This window comes from Haliaeetus leucocephalus, unplaced genomic scaffold, assembly GCF_000737465.1.
Source record: "Haliaeetus leucocephalus isolate CR32 unplaced genomic scaffold, Haliaeetus_leucocephalus-4.0 Scaffold298, whole genome shotgun sequence".
Lineage (NCBI taxonomy): Eukaryota > Metazoa > Chordata > Aves > Accipitriformes > Accipitridae > Haliaeetus > Haliaeetus leucocephalus.
Window position 1 is genome coordinate 54 of NW_010972734.1, and position 14,120 is coordinate 14,173.

Below are 14,120 nucleotides of genomic sequence, written 5' to 3' on the forward strand. Positions count from 1 at the left end.
CCCGCCTTTGGGTGCTGTCCCGGCCTGCAGCCTGGGAGATGCGTCTTCCACCTCCTTGGGGCGGGTGGAGGCGTGCGAGGCCTTTCTGCCCAGCCAAGGTGGCGGGGGGCAGGGGCTGGGGGGGGCTCCCTTCGTCCCCTCGGAGGAGCTGGGGCAAGTCCCCGGACCGGGGCCGGCGGGAGCGTGCGGTGTTCTGAGAGGCTAGGGGAGGAGGATTTATGGACGACGTTGGCGACAGATGCCGGATATGTTGTTGCCTGTCTGACGGAAGGACGTCCGTGCGTCCCCTGGGTCTTTTTCCGGTGAGGGCGGGGCTTTGGGGGGCAGGCCGACCCCGTCCTCGCGTTTTGTTGCACCGCGGTGTCATGGGTCGCCTGGGTGAGTCGCGCCGGTTGTCGTCAGTCATGCTGCGTCTCCTGTTCCCGCTGGCCGTCTTGGTGGCCGTGTTCCGTGCGGCGGTAAGTCCCCTCGGTGCTTCCTCTTCTAAGGTACCCTGCTTCGCTGCGGTACTGCCTGGAGGGGCTCTGGTTGTCGGCCCCGTGGCTGTTGGGGATGGCTCCGAGCTCTGAGGGATGCGGGGTCCGCCGGCCTCAACGGCCCCCGGCTGGGAGGGGGTGTTTTTCCTCCCCAGGAGGAAGACGATTAATGTCGTTCCGTTTTTAATACGTTAGTGGTGTGTGGTTCCTGGGGGTTGGGGCGCGTTGTATTAGTCGCGGGGCTGCGCCTGGCCGAGTGGAGCTGCTGGGGCAGGTGCGGCGAATGGGTGGGGGGGCGGCTCCTTCTGCCCAGCAGGCCTGCCCGCTCCCGGCCGCGGCGGCCGCCGCGCTCTGCGCCCTAGGTGTTTGGTACTGGGGAGGGGGTGGCCGTGCCCGCCCTCGCCCTCCGGGCGGTGAGCGCTGCCGCCGGCTTGAGGGGGGTGATCGCCGGGTCGCTGCCCGCTGAACCTGCGGGCCGAAGAGGTGGTGGCAGCTGTCTGCCTTCCAGCCTTCAGACCGCGGTCTGAGAAAGAATAGATTTCGAGGCCTTATTAAGGAACGCATGGCGGGGGGAACCCGAGCTGTGGTTACCTGATACCTACACACCATTAGCAGATCCCATGGGAGAACTTGATCTTCCTGTGGTGAGGGGGAGTTTTTCCTGTTCTACCCCGGTTCAGCATCGACTCTCTTGTTGTTACTTTGTCCAGTGGGACGCCATACCACTGCCTAACCAGGTGCCTAGGCAAATCCTTCCTCTTTACAATTGCTGTGGGAGCCACGCCTTGTCCCTAATGCCTGGAGTTTGAAGCAGAGTATAGGTATTATCTTGATAGATGTTGCTAATTGAATGATGCACAGGTGGTTAAAGCTGTGTGAAAAGTAGCACGGTCTCATGGGAGACCTTTATCAATGGGAAGATTGGATGGCAGTAAGTATGGTCTGTGAGGGGCGGGATTATGGCTGAGACTTTGAAAATTCTTAAGGTGGTGGGTAAAAGGAATGGAGAACCAGTACTCACCAAATTTAGTAGTACTAGAAGAGGGACACTTGGTGGATTTTATAGATTAGTTTGAAACAGATAAATTACTTGAAAAATACTTAGTGAATTTCAGGAATTTGCTGCTACGGGAGGTTGTAGAAGCGGACATTGTATTTAGCTGATTCCAAAAAAGGATTAGACCAATTAAAATACATCAGGTTCATAAACAACATCCAAAAATAACTAGGCATGGATTTGCTTTCTGACATCCCTGATGTAGCAGTTTTGTCAGGTGGAGGAGTATGAGGGGAGTAGACCACAGACAGTGGCCAGGGTTATGTCATTTCTTTAAACAGCATTTCGTATTGCTGTTGTCTAGACAGAATATGACCTGGTATCTAGAGGAACTGTGGACTCGAACTAGGAGGACATTTCTTGTGCTTTTATCTTCCTAGCTTTGTTTATTTTCTGTAGAGGCATGTGTGTAAAATAGCACTGTTTTTTAAGAATAGTTTTGTAACAGCTGAGAGCGCTTGAGGAACTGAGGCCAGCAGGCACGATTTCTCTATCAGCTGACTGTTCCCTGACCAAGCAATGAGGGAAGGGGTTTTTTTATAACTTGGTCTCATCCTCAAAATATAGCAGGGTCCTATCATCGCAGAGGTGCTAATGTTCTTTTAAATTAGCTTGGGAAAGTGTATCCTGCAGATAAGCAACCTGGCAGACTCAGGTTCATAAACTTCTGGGCTCAAGCTCAGAGCAGAGCCCTACAAGGCTGTTTTTGTGCCCTAGTTCTGAGATATTTTTGGTTGTAATGATTGCTTACTTTTTCTCTAGTTAAGTGCGGACTGAGAGGAAGTGTTTTGAAAGTAGGTGTATTCTGCTGCATGGCTTTAAATAAGGTAGTTTGTTATCTCAAACTTGGTCTCTATTGTATGTTACGAAAGACCATCCAAACTTATCTATGGTGAAAATAAAACAGTAGGTTTATTTTAAATAGAAATGTGCAAACTGGGCATTGGTAGAAACACTGTGAACTCTGAGCAAAGTACAGAGCAAAACAGGGAATTCTGGTATGATTCAAACATAACTGATGCTTGCTTATATATTTTCAACCTGGGACCGGAGATGCATTAGACTTAGTGTTCCCATTACTTCTAAAGGAACACAGTGTATGATGTTTTAATCCCTTTTCAACTTAATTGCATCCTGTTAGACCAGGATATGCTGAAATAGGGGTTGAGTCTCAGGAACTGTACATGTAGTGGAAGTGAGCAGGAAGCAAGCAGCAAAACACAGTGTGGGTTTTACTGGTCCTACTGATTTTGAGGGATTTAGGGAAGTCTTATTCACAACTGGAGGCAAGGATATCTGCCGATACATCATCTGCAGTTTCTGGGACCACAGCTGCATCTGGTAGCTATTCCAGGGGGGATTTTTCACTGCTGCTGTAGCATGTATTAGTAGAAGCTCTTGCATTTGGTAAGAATGATGTTGGGTGATACCTGCTTCTGAGGTGGAGCCAACTGCTTGCTTAAAAGAACAGAAAGCACATGTGCTAAGTTAACAGCAGAAGCTGCTTAGTCCCAGAATGTGTACAGGGTTTACAAATACTATCATGATTGTTCGCAAGTACTATAATGATTGTTTCTGGGACTCATTGCATCACTGTTGCGATCTATTGCCATCTACTATAAGGAACTCTTCATGAGGAAAGAGGATATTAAAAAAAAAAGGGGGGGGGGAGGAATCATTGAGGGAGGCAGGCAGGGAGCTTGGAAGGGGACTGCCAGAATCCAGTTTTCAGTTATCTGATTTATTACACATCAGGAAATCTCCTCTCTGTCCTTATGATAGTGATTCTGCATGACCCAGTGTCTTGGGTAGTATGCGTGGAGTAACAGTCCTTTATTGCAGTCTGGGAAAAAGGGAATGTATGTAATATTTTAAAACGGCTGATACTGGTTCCTGGTTGCAGGCTTTGTTGACCCAAGGCATCCCTTCATAACCACATTATTGCCTACTGGAGACTTCTGCAGAACAGAAGGGAATGGTCAGGAAGCAAAGATGATCTCCTTCAAGCAACTGCCCCTTGAAGCAAAGGCTGCAGTGGCTGCAGGAGTGGTTTTCTTCTCCATGATGCTATCGCGGAGTTATCTGGCAGAAAAACTCGATCTCAGGACGTGGCGTTGGCTTCTAAGGCTGCAGATGGCTCTATTTGCTAATGCACTCATGTTGATAGGATCTCTTCATGTCTGGAGAAGCACAGTCACCACATTCTCCAGGTCTTCAGCTGCCAGCTCCTTCTGTTTCATGCCGTGGAAAATAGCTGTGTTCATGTTCCTAGCTTTGGCTCATTCAAGCTTCTTTACATTGCTATTTCTCGTTGCGGAAGAGCCCTATTTCTTTTCTTTAGCTGCCTACACTTGCCTGGGGGCCTATATCATTCTTATCTTCTTCCTCTTCACTCTAGGCTCTGTAGAGCAGGCTTACAAGTTCTTGGCTGGGAGGGGCACTAAGGCAGGCACTGGCAACAAGAACAGAACAGCGATTAAACCAGTTTTGGCAGTCATGCTGACTGTTGCACTGACTGTTGTCGGGCTGTTAAATGCTTCCCAGCCTCCCACTGTGAATTCAGTGGAGGTTCCAGTTCACAAGCTGCCATCAACAATGAATAATCTGAAAGTGGTGTTGCTTTCAGATATCCATCTGGGGCCTACAGTTGGGAAGACCAAGCTTGCCATGATTGTGAGAATGGTTAAGGCTTTGAAACCAGATATCACTGTGATTGTTGGGGACCTGACTGACTCTGAGGCAGAGATCATACGACCTGCTGTTGAGCCTCTTGGAGAACTTAACTCCCCTTTGGGGACTTACTTTGTCACAGGAAACCATGAGTACTACACATCAGATGTTAGCAACTGGTTTGAGCTGTTAAAATCTTTTAACATTCGGCCACTCCATAACGAGAATGTGAAGATTGTTTCACCGAAGAGCACTGATGACTGGTTCTGCCTGGCTGGTGTTGATGATATTGAAGCAGATGTATTACGCTACTCAGGACATGGCATGGATTTAAAAAAAGCTCTCAGAGATTGTAGCAATGAGCATGCAATAGTGCTGTTAGCTCATCAGCCAATTGCTGCAAAGTGGGCCCTTCAGGAGAGACCAGACATAAACTTAATTCTCTCTGGCCATACTCATGGAGGGCAGATGTTCCCACTAAATGCTGGAGCTTATTTTCTGAATCCATTCTTTGTTGGGTTGTACGAAGTTGGGCAGAACACCTTTGTCTATGTCAGCCCAGGGACGATGTACTTTGGAATACCTATGAGGCTGGGCAGCAGAGCTGAAATAACAGAGATAATTCTACGTTCTCCTTGAGGAGTTTTCCATTTGACGGATTTCTGTCATCCTTTTTGGTCAGTATATTGGCTCTTCTGCTCTGAAAGCAAATCCTTTTTCAGGGAAGCCAGAGAAGATGTGTTGGGGTGGACTTCAGCAGGCTGTGTTAAGTTTGAGCAGAAAACACTAACTGTATCTTGGGCCTGTGAAACAAATCGGGGGCATGTTAAAATACTGAAGATATTAATTCTTTGAGTTCATTATTATTGAGGTTCTGCATTTAAAGATAACACTGATGTCATGGAGATACTGTGTGTCCTGTGCATGTTTAGTAATATCTGTGTCCTGCGGCTACTTCATGTTCCACTGTTTATTATCCATCAGGCAACTGCCTTATCAAATCTCAGATAGGTGAAGTTCTGATCTCTTGCAGTGAAATTGCTCATGCATGTTTTGTGGAAGGTACTACAGAGTGTCCACTGAGTATGTAAACTCTAGAAGCCTTATGCTAGAAATGTTACAGGAAGCAAGTAGTTTTGGTTGTTTGTTTTTTTTTTTAATTGAGGCTGGGTATCTTTATCCTGCTTGCTGTCCGCAGCATGCACTAGGGCTTCCAGTCTGTGCTGCTTACCAGTACAGTAAGTTGCCAGGCATCAGTTCCTGAAATTCATTTTTTTCCAGTTAAAAAGCTGGGGAGGCTGATACCAAGGGGTAAAAGTAGCTGTCTTTCTACAGGCATTTTCCCCAGAATAACTGGGCATCTAGTAGTTACTGAAAACAGTTCTAATAAAAGCAAATGAGAAAGAAAACTCCTAACGAACATAACTTCTGTTGCTGTCTGAGCATACAGTACCTCCTGATGTAAAGCACAAAATCCAAAGCTGAAATACTCAACCCTCTTAATTCTGTATTTTTTTTGTTTATGCTTAATTTCTCTTCTGTGATTTTTCTCTTACAAAAGTAAGGAGATGCTATTTGAAAACAATGCGTATAGGTTAATGCTTGAACTTTAAGGTTTTAATATTTCAAGTAAGTGGTGTCTTTTTTAAAAAGTCTAAACTCTGCAGCAGGTGTCTTTCTTTAACAGCATTTGCGTATCAGTGTCCTGGTTGTCTGATAGGCACGTGGCAGAATAACTGCTACAGGATAATGAGGGATGGAGAATTTCTCTCCCTTTCCTAGAAGGGCTTAACACAAATTAATACCATTCTGGGAAATTTGAGAGTTTAGAAAATAATAATGAAAACATTCTTGCTTCCATATCTTTGTGTTAATATAAGAAAGCCAGGATGTAAGTTAATGTGTGTATATTTTCCAGGCTGGTGAAACAGTTTACTTCTGTTCATCGTCCTCTCTCCTTCCTCTTCCACCTCAGTGTTGCTGTATGAAATGCCACAAACAATGCAAGTCTGGCAGTCCTGCCTCTGACTCTGCAGTCTGCAGCTGTAGCCACAGGGTTTCCCTTGCTCTGCCTTTCTGCCCACCAGTAGCTGCGTTCCTCTTGGGCAGACCCGTGTAGTATGGGGCAAAAGAGATCAGCACTTGCGCGGGAGACAGGATAGCAAGACCAGAACTGTGGTGTTCTGTCTTTTTCTGCCTTCCTGTGTGATCCCGAACCAGACATGCTTCTGTTTTATTCTTCAGCTTCTGTTCTTGTTTTGCATTGTGGGGCTGTATTTGAAGACTACTATAGGCTTTGTAAAGTTGATTTTTTTTCTGTAAGTGAAATTTTAAAGTTTCACTTCATCCACTCCCTTCAGCACCCCCTAGGCAGAGTTTCTAACTGCTGAACTGGTTTTGTATCCTGTTCCTCTGTACAAACATCTTGCATTTTTACTCAGAGGAATTTTGAGAAATACTGTAAATGTGTCGTGCACTGGAAGGTTGGTGGAAGAGTTGCAGAAGTCAGTCCTTTTTTAGTCTGAAAACTGAACACCTGATCAGCCAGGCTTTCTACTTGCCCGACTAGATAATTTCTGTTTCCCAGCACCTATGATTTTGTAAACTTTTTTATGCTTGTGCAATAATATCTGCTTAAGTATCCTGAAGTTTCCACGTATATTTAACACTGCCCACATGGGGTCCTTCTGAGGTTCTTCCCCTGTCAGTGGCATAGTATCAAATGGTCTTTTGTAGAGGGAATCTTGATAGCCTGTAACTCTCTGTTTACTTATCAACATGCTTTCAGTTAAAAGCTGTGTTCTGGATTTAGTGGTGCAGAGTATTCCCTCTAGGACAGTGGTCCAGGAGGATAGCTTTTCATCTGTTAAGCTGAGGGTTATTACTGTGTTAAGAAGACTAATTGTTGAGCAACTTTCCTTACCAGCAGGCTTTTGTGGAACTGGTTTTAGGTGGTGTTAGTTTCCCAGTGAGTTGCTAGCATTATTTTTTTCTTTTTTTCCCTACTCTTTTTATTTCTCTCTTCATTCTGTCCAAATGTGTGCAAAAACCTAGCTGAAGTGGTCTGTCCGTCCCAGGGGTGCATAGATGACTTTATTACTTTGTATGTGCCACTTCTGGAAGATCTTTGTGTATCCTTCCAGGGGCAGATAAACATCCTTTTAGGAGTGGTCATATCATTTCATAAACTTACTGAGTTCTCCCAGTGTAATTTAGTTCTTGTTCATTTTTTTCAAGTATCTCCCTCTGAAAGCTTGTTTGCTTGATGATTAGTTATCACTTAAAATGTTTTCTTTCTGTGCCAAAACACTTTAAAGCCTCTTCCTGTTGTTTTTTTTTTTTTAAGTATGAATGGAAAGTATCCTACATCAACTTTCTTTTTGATAGTAAGAGGAATTAACCTTTTTAAAAATCTCTCTAGGACAGCAATCCCTAATTGTCCTTCAAGGCTTTTTCTGTACTTTTTCCAATTTGGCTTGAATGTGCATGATGTAGACCTGTGTTCAGTATTCCAGATGAAAAAAAAGGCTGTGCTGCTTATTTTGTAATTTTTTTTTTTTTTAAATTTGTGTGGGTGTGGGTGGGTGTAGAATATATTTGATCTGGAGAACTTAAGTAAATGAATATATATTTCTTCCTATAGAAGGCCAGTTCATGGGGGGGAAGTTAATCACTATCAGAATAATACCAGAACAGAATAGTGTCATCACTTTGTGAAAGTTATATTTATTACATTATATAATCAGTATAGAGTGGATTTGAAAATATGTAAATTGTGGTATAACAAATGCTTTAAATGTTGGGATTTAATAAAAATTTATTCGCTTATCAAGAAAGATGCCTCTAATGACCTTTTATTTTGTACTAATAGTTATTGTAGCAGTTCATGCTGAGCAGTTTTAACTTAACACACTAATTCTGTTTAACAACAAAAAGCTACTTACTACTTTTGGAAAAATCTTACACCCACACTGTTAAGTGAGGCATGGTGGAAAGTGGGAAAGGTAAGGCCCCTATTAAATTTGCCTGATGTCTACTAGAGGGACAAAGTGCAGGCTGAAGAGATGAGGATGTGATGCAGAGAGAAAAGGACTGCTGCAAGGGCAGAGAAAGGGTATTAAGAGAATTTTTTGGAAGGAGCAGAAGAAAATGAGTGGTTTGTGGTTCTCAATTTTCATACTTAAGCTTTGGGGTGTTCTGCATTTGAATAGTCTGTCTATGAGATGCTAGAAATCTTCACAGGTGGAGGCGTTCATTGAGGATTTGTATCCACATCTGTTTGCTTTCCAAATAAGAAAAAAACCCATTTTGTAAATTTGGAGAATGAGAGATTCTAGCCACTGTTAAATAGTTTTGTGTGCTGAAGCCATGATTTTTTTTCCTTTGTTGAAAAACATGCACGTTATAAAATGTTCAAAGAGCATTAAGGTTGCAAAAATAAGTTCGTACTTGATTTAAGAAAGGACAAATTCTTTAGTTCTTCCTGTTTCCATGTGAGTATGTTCTGAGCATGTAAGATGCAACATTATACCATTGCCTCTAAGGGTCTGAATTTTCAGCTGGGCATTGATAAGGTGTGGTATGAATGAACTGGCATCTTAAACTGCGTGCAGTTAGCTTGTGTCTGTTGAATCTACTTATCAAACTAGCAGACCCACTACCGCAGCTTCTAGGGAGATGCAGGGAATTCATTCCTTCATGTATTCACAACCATGAGTATACAATATTGACAGAGCCAGACATAAATTCATGACAAGAACTGTTTTGGTTTTGTTGCAAGCCCCCATCTGGGAGCTGTGGGTCGAGTCATGCACTGAGAATAAAAGAGTGTTGAGTAATTGATCACGAAGGGAAATCTGTTGACAATGGGCAATGAATGAGGTGAATCAGAGCAAAGTACTCTGGAAGCTTCCTCCCTCTCCTCTCCCCCATAATAATACTGTATCAGGAAGTGTATGTGTAAGGAAGGTGACATACAGTTATGGTCACAGCTTTAAAAGCATGGCTTCTAAATGGTAAGTGGTTCAATGATGATGACTTTCATAATTAATACCTTTTTTTCATTGTTTTATTGTTTTAAGAAAGTCTTGTTTCTTTGCCAAAGATGTCTGTCGCCCGAGGGTGGAGCTATGTAAACAGTTGATTTGATGCTCATCATCTCTCAACAGTTATCTGCTATAAATGGAGCAAGTGTCTTTTCCATAGGCCTCTTCATGTGGTTAGTCTAAATGAGGGTGCTGAAATCCTTTTTGAGGGAAACAACAGCAATTTATTTTGACTCTCCTTCTTTATTTCCAGGGATAATGGTCTTTTAATGTGCTTTTTTTCCTAATGCTTCTCTGTCTCTCTTTTTTTTTTTCTTTTTTTAAATAGTATTGCAGAATTGTGTTGCTGCACCTGGGTTCTGAGTTTCGTTTAGTCATGATCGTTTTGAAGCACTCAGCTCCACATTAATGCTGCGACTTGTCACAGTGCCCTAGAGTAAAAAAAATCTGAAGAATGTGAAACATCTGCTTGGTGTTAAGTGAATGGTTTCATTCAGGGATACACAAAGTACAATTCCATCCTAGTGCAGCATGCCCAGGAATCAAGATGCAGGTTATAAATTAAAGATCAGCAAAAAGTCACAGATATTTGAATTGAAAGGAAGTAAGCAGATGGTACATACCTGTGCATCCTCTGCAGTGGTAATATACTTGAGGTTTAACAGCCTGGAGTTACTACAACAGCATAATTTCCCAGGGAGAATCCCAACCTTTGAGTTACTTTTGTTCCAGAGCAGTTGGTTTGTATTTTTCAGGTCTGCAAGGTCCTGATTTTGTGGAGACCTGTCATGTCCATACCTTTGTTGAGTCAAGATTTATTTCAACTTTAATGGAACTCTTTGTTAAGTAATGTTAGGAATGTGTCCGTGTTTGTGGGATCAGGGTTTAAAAAGCTTCCCCTATGCCATACTTGGCAGTCCCTTGCAGTTCTTGTTTCTCTGTCAGCTCAGGGCTGTTATCTTCTCACATCTGTTGTATGTCCACCACACAGATAATTCCACTTGTTCACTGTTGGCAGAGTGTTTTGCATTGCTATGTGCATTTAAGACATTTTCCACAACTTTATTTTAGGTTTTCTGTGAAGAAATGCCTTTATCACAGTTGCAACACTCTGTAGTCTTCCTCCTCCTTGGAGTTTGTAGTCTTCAAATGTTTGTAAAGTGTTACCTCACTCAGTTGCTCTGTTTAATAACAGTCTAGGGATAGGCATGTCTACTCAGCAATTTTGTCCTCCAGTTTTCAGGAGGGTGTGTTTTTGCTTTGTACTCTCTTTAGTAGTTTGTACTCTTGTTTTTTTGGCCTGTGACACATTGCACAGGCTCCTTTTTGCTCTTGTTGCACTGAGAGTATGCTCTTGGTTGGCAGTTGTGTCCAGTTGTTGGCCAGGAGTCTCAGTATTTGCAGCTTTATGGTGCCTGCTGTATTTCACTTTTTCCATTCCTTTCTCTTTATTCTTTCTGTAGTTGTACACACTATTGGAACAAAATTGTTCACCAGTTAACCGAAAGAAGTGGTTTCATGGGAAGGTTCTTCAAAACTCTGTGGTCTGTTGGTTTCTACTTAACCTTTGGGCAGATTTCCTCCGATGGTGGATGGTTCTCATGTAGTGGGGGTCACCTGGGGTTATATGATGGTCTACATCTCTCTTGTCTTTCTAATTTCATCACTTTTGTTTCATGTAATCGATTTCCTAATTGCTAAGCCCTGTTCTTGATATGTGACAGGCCAAAGCCTGTCTTTTCAAGAACAAGGCCAGTGTCCTTTGACAGCTTTTAGTTTACACTGTTGAAAGGTGTGTTTCATTTGAACTAGTATAACGTCCAATGAATCATGAGGTTTGTTAGGTTGACTTCTGACTTATTTTCTGATAGGTATGGAGACCTAACTGATTACATATGCTGACTTGTGATTTTACTTCATAAATCCCTACTGATCTTTAATTGAAGGAAATTTTTTTTAATGTGCTCAGTAATGAATCTGATAAAACACAAATATAAATTCACAGAACATGAAGACAAACAACTAACTATTGAGTGGTGTGTGGAGGACAAAAGCAGTACTGGTGACAGGGATGCCAAAGATACATGAGAGGTGTAAGATGCGAGATGTTAAGGTTTGCTTAAAAAAAAAAAGAAATTTAAAGGTTCTTAAAGACATAGGGCCAGGCACTTAACAAAAGGTCTTCTGTTTTTCCTTGTTTTTCACAAGCAAAAGAAGTACCGCTGTTGGTCATAGTCGTATACATCTTACTAAGATCATAGGCTCACTTGAGGAGTAATCCTATGCTCTTGAAGTTAAGGTACTTTTCTTATGGCTAGGAAATGCAGATTCTTACTCTTAATTTACCTGCTTCTTTTTTAAGTTCACTGTTTTGGCTGTGCTTAGTTGGAAAAGTACTGAAAGTAGGACTTTCTCCAAAAATGACTAATTTTTAGTGACTTACATAAATGCATGCAGTTCACCAGACTGATCTATCAAACAGTTTTATACTTACTGGAAACTAAGCTTTCAAACATGTATGTATCAGTGTCCTGGAGCATTTAGAATGTGGTATTTGTTCTTCAAGAGCTCTCAGCTGGCTGTCGCTTCTATACTTGAGCGTGACATTAAGTTGGAATTAGGGTTGTGTTTTCTAGCAGTTTATTAGGTTGCAGCATTGAGTGCAAAGTGTTGGCATTCACCAAATCTCCCTTAATTCCCCATGATTTGCACTGGCGTGAGCAACTGCAAAATGTATCTAAAACTGTAGAAAGATGGTACTGTATATATACATACTCATTGAAAGTGGAGAATGCATGTGGCATATTTTGGTGTAGTAGTGAATCCTGTCATTGCTGAGTGGTTGGCAGGTGTATTGTAGTCCTTTGGTGTGTTAGGCTCAGGTGGGCTGTGTGTAGCTAGCTGAGGGCCATTCACCATCAGTTATTCTAACACCATTGTACCTTCTATTGTGGACAGTCCACAGATCTTGTATAGACTGTTTTCCATGTCTTTCAAGGCAGAAAAATGTTATATTGTGGATTTTTTGGTGTGTGTGTTTTTTTGTTTTTGTTTTTTTCTATACAGACTATACCCCAGAGGAGTTTTGGGATTGATTATAACTGTGATTGCTTTGTCAAGGATGGGAGACCTTTCCGTTACATCTCAGGTAGCATTCACTACTCACGCGTGCCCCGGTATTACTGGAAAGACCGCTTGTTGAAGATGAAGATGGCAGGACTTGATGCCATTCAAACGTAAGTAGCTGTAGACTTTCAAAGTGATTTGTAGTCCTGGGAGATGTATGAGAAGTAGCTGAGTGGAATGCTACCATTGTTACTTGGTTTATTAATTTTTAAGTAGTAGGTGAGAAAGCTCTGGAGAAGTGGAGTGGTATGGGATGACCTCTAACAGCATAGACTGGGACAATTGGGCAGGTTATAGCTAACAGTCTACTTCCCTGCTGATAGGCAACACCTTTTGCTTCACAACCCAGGGTGCAAATGTGACCTGAAATAAATTACAAAACAGTTGTATGTGCTTTGTCTCTGCCAAGGGCATTGTAATCTCTGGTCAAAAGGCAGACTAAGCGAGAGGGGACAATAACCTTTTAATACAGCCTAGGTTGTATTGGCCTGAAGCCTTGAAAATATTGGCAAAGGCTGCAGTAACATTTAAAGCTATTTCACCAGGAGTGTTTAAATGTAGAAAAATGGTTGGGAACTGGGTGTACTTCTTTAAAAAAAACAAACACAAAAAACCCCCCACCACTTAAACAGGTTTCAGTTGCACGTACCAAACCTTTAGTCCATCTTTCTTGTCTTTCCTACCTGGTTGTGTACTTATTACAACAGGTGAGGCACCGATTAAAAAAAAAATGCAGCTTACTCTTATTTTTGCTAAAGCTTCCTTGACAAGGGAAGAAGAGTGGTAGAAAACTGTAAGGCACAGTCTTCTCAAGCAATGGTTGTAATTCCCAAATGTGTTTGTTTTTTCTTTCCTAAATCATTACAAGGCTTAGAGCTTCTCTTTGAAACAGCCTGCTTGTGTGCCAGACAGCATTGGTTCTGGCCATGCAGAGCCTGTAGGCCAGGGCACTTTGCTCAGTGGGTGTGTTGCACCATTTCTCCTTCCTCTCCTTTGAAATCTGTATTTTGTTTGACCTGCAAGTTGCAGGGCTGCCTTGTACACTTGGGCACTTGGAGATGTGATTAGTAGGGGTTCGTATGTGAAGAACACATGGCAGGGAAAGAAAAGAAGTTTGCTTTTTTCCAAATTTAGGGCGCCCTATTTTTTTTTTTTTTTTTTTTTTAAGTCTTAAAACTGTTCCCTGGGTTGTGACGATGTAGTGACTTGTTGTTTGGTGGATGGTTTTTGTTGTATTCTAATAAAGTAATTAAGTTCTATCTTCCCTCACATCACATAAGAACAACAGGATTAAGTAACACACTTGCTCAGGACAGAGTTACTTTCATTGCAGCAAAAAAAATAATTACATGGGCAATTCCAGTAATCTCAAATGGACCTGAAAATTATACCTTTTGATGTCTGGCTTGAAGATCAGCCTAGGTCCTGACAGTGGCTCTGTGACTCCTACAAGCCGTAGTGTCTCATACTTCCCTTAGGTCTCTTATTTTCCTCCTCCTTCCAACACCCATATATCTTCAGTGCCCTCTGTGCATTTCCAGCTTTTTCAACCAGTCCCTTCCTTTTCTCTTTGAAATTGCCTGTTCGTGTCTCTGCTGCATCACTGGTCTTTTGAGATAGGAATCTTTTCTTTTCCATCCCCCCCCGCTGCTGTTTAATGGCAAAATTGCTGCAGGGCTGTTTTTTTTGTTTGTATTTATTTTTTTCCTGTGGCTTCCTCCTTCCTTTGTAATCTCCTGCTAACAA

At 42.4% G+C, this 14,120-nt stretch overlaps 2 protein-coding genes across 2 annotated transcripts in view; both read left to right on the plus strand.

Annotated features, from left to right (window-relative positions):
- Positions 1-365: 365 nt before the first annotated feature.
- GLB1 (galactosidase, beta 1) overlaps positions 366-14,120 on the plus strand; it is a 47,383-nt gene continuing 33,628 nt past the window's right edge. Inside the window, exons 1-2 of the mRNA XM_010570659.1 lie at positions 366-458; positions 12,315-12,484. Coding sequence (XP_010568961.1) covers positions 366-458; positions 12,315-12,484 — 263 coding nt within the window. The remainder of the gene's footprint in view (positions 459-12,314; positions 12,485-14,120) is intronic.
- TMPPE (transmembrane protein with metallophosphoesterase domain) lies at positions 3,511-5,230 on the plus strand. Its single transcript, XM_010570647.1, has one exon. The coding sequence runs from the start codon at positions 3,526-3,528 to the stop codon at positions 4,840-4,842; it is 1,317 nt and encodes a 438-aa protein (XP_010568949.1). The 5' UTR covers positions 3,511-3,525; the 3' UTR covers positions 4,843-5,230.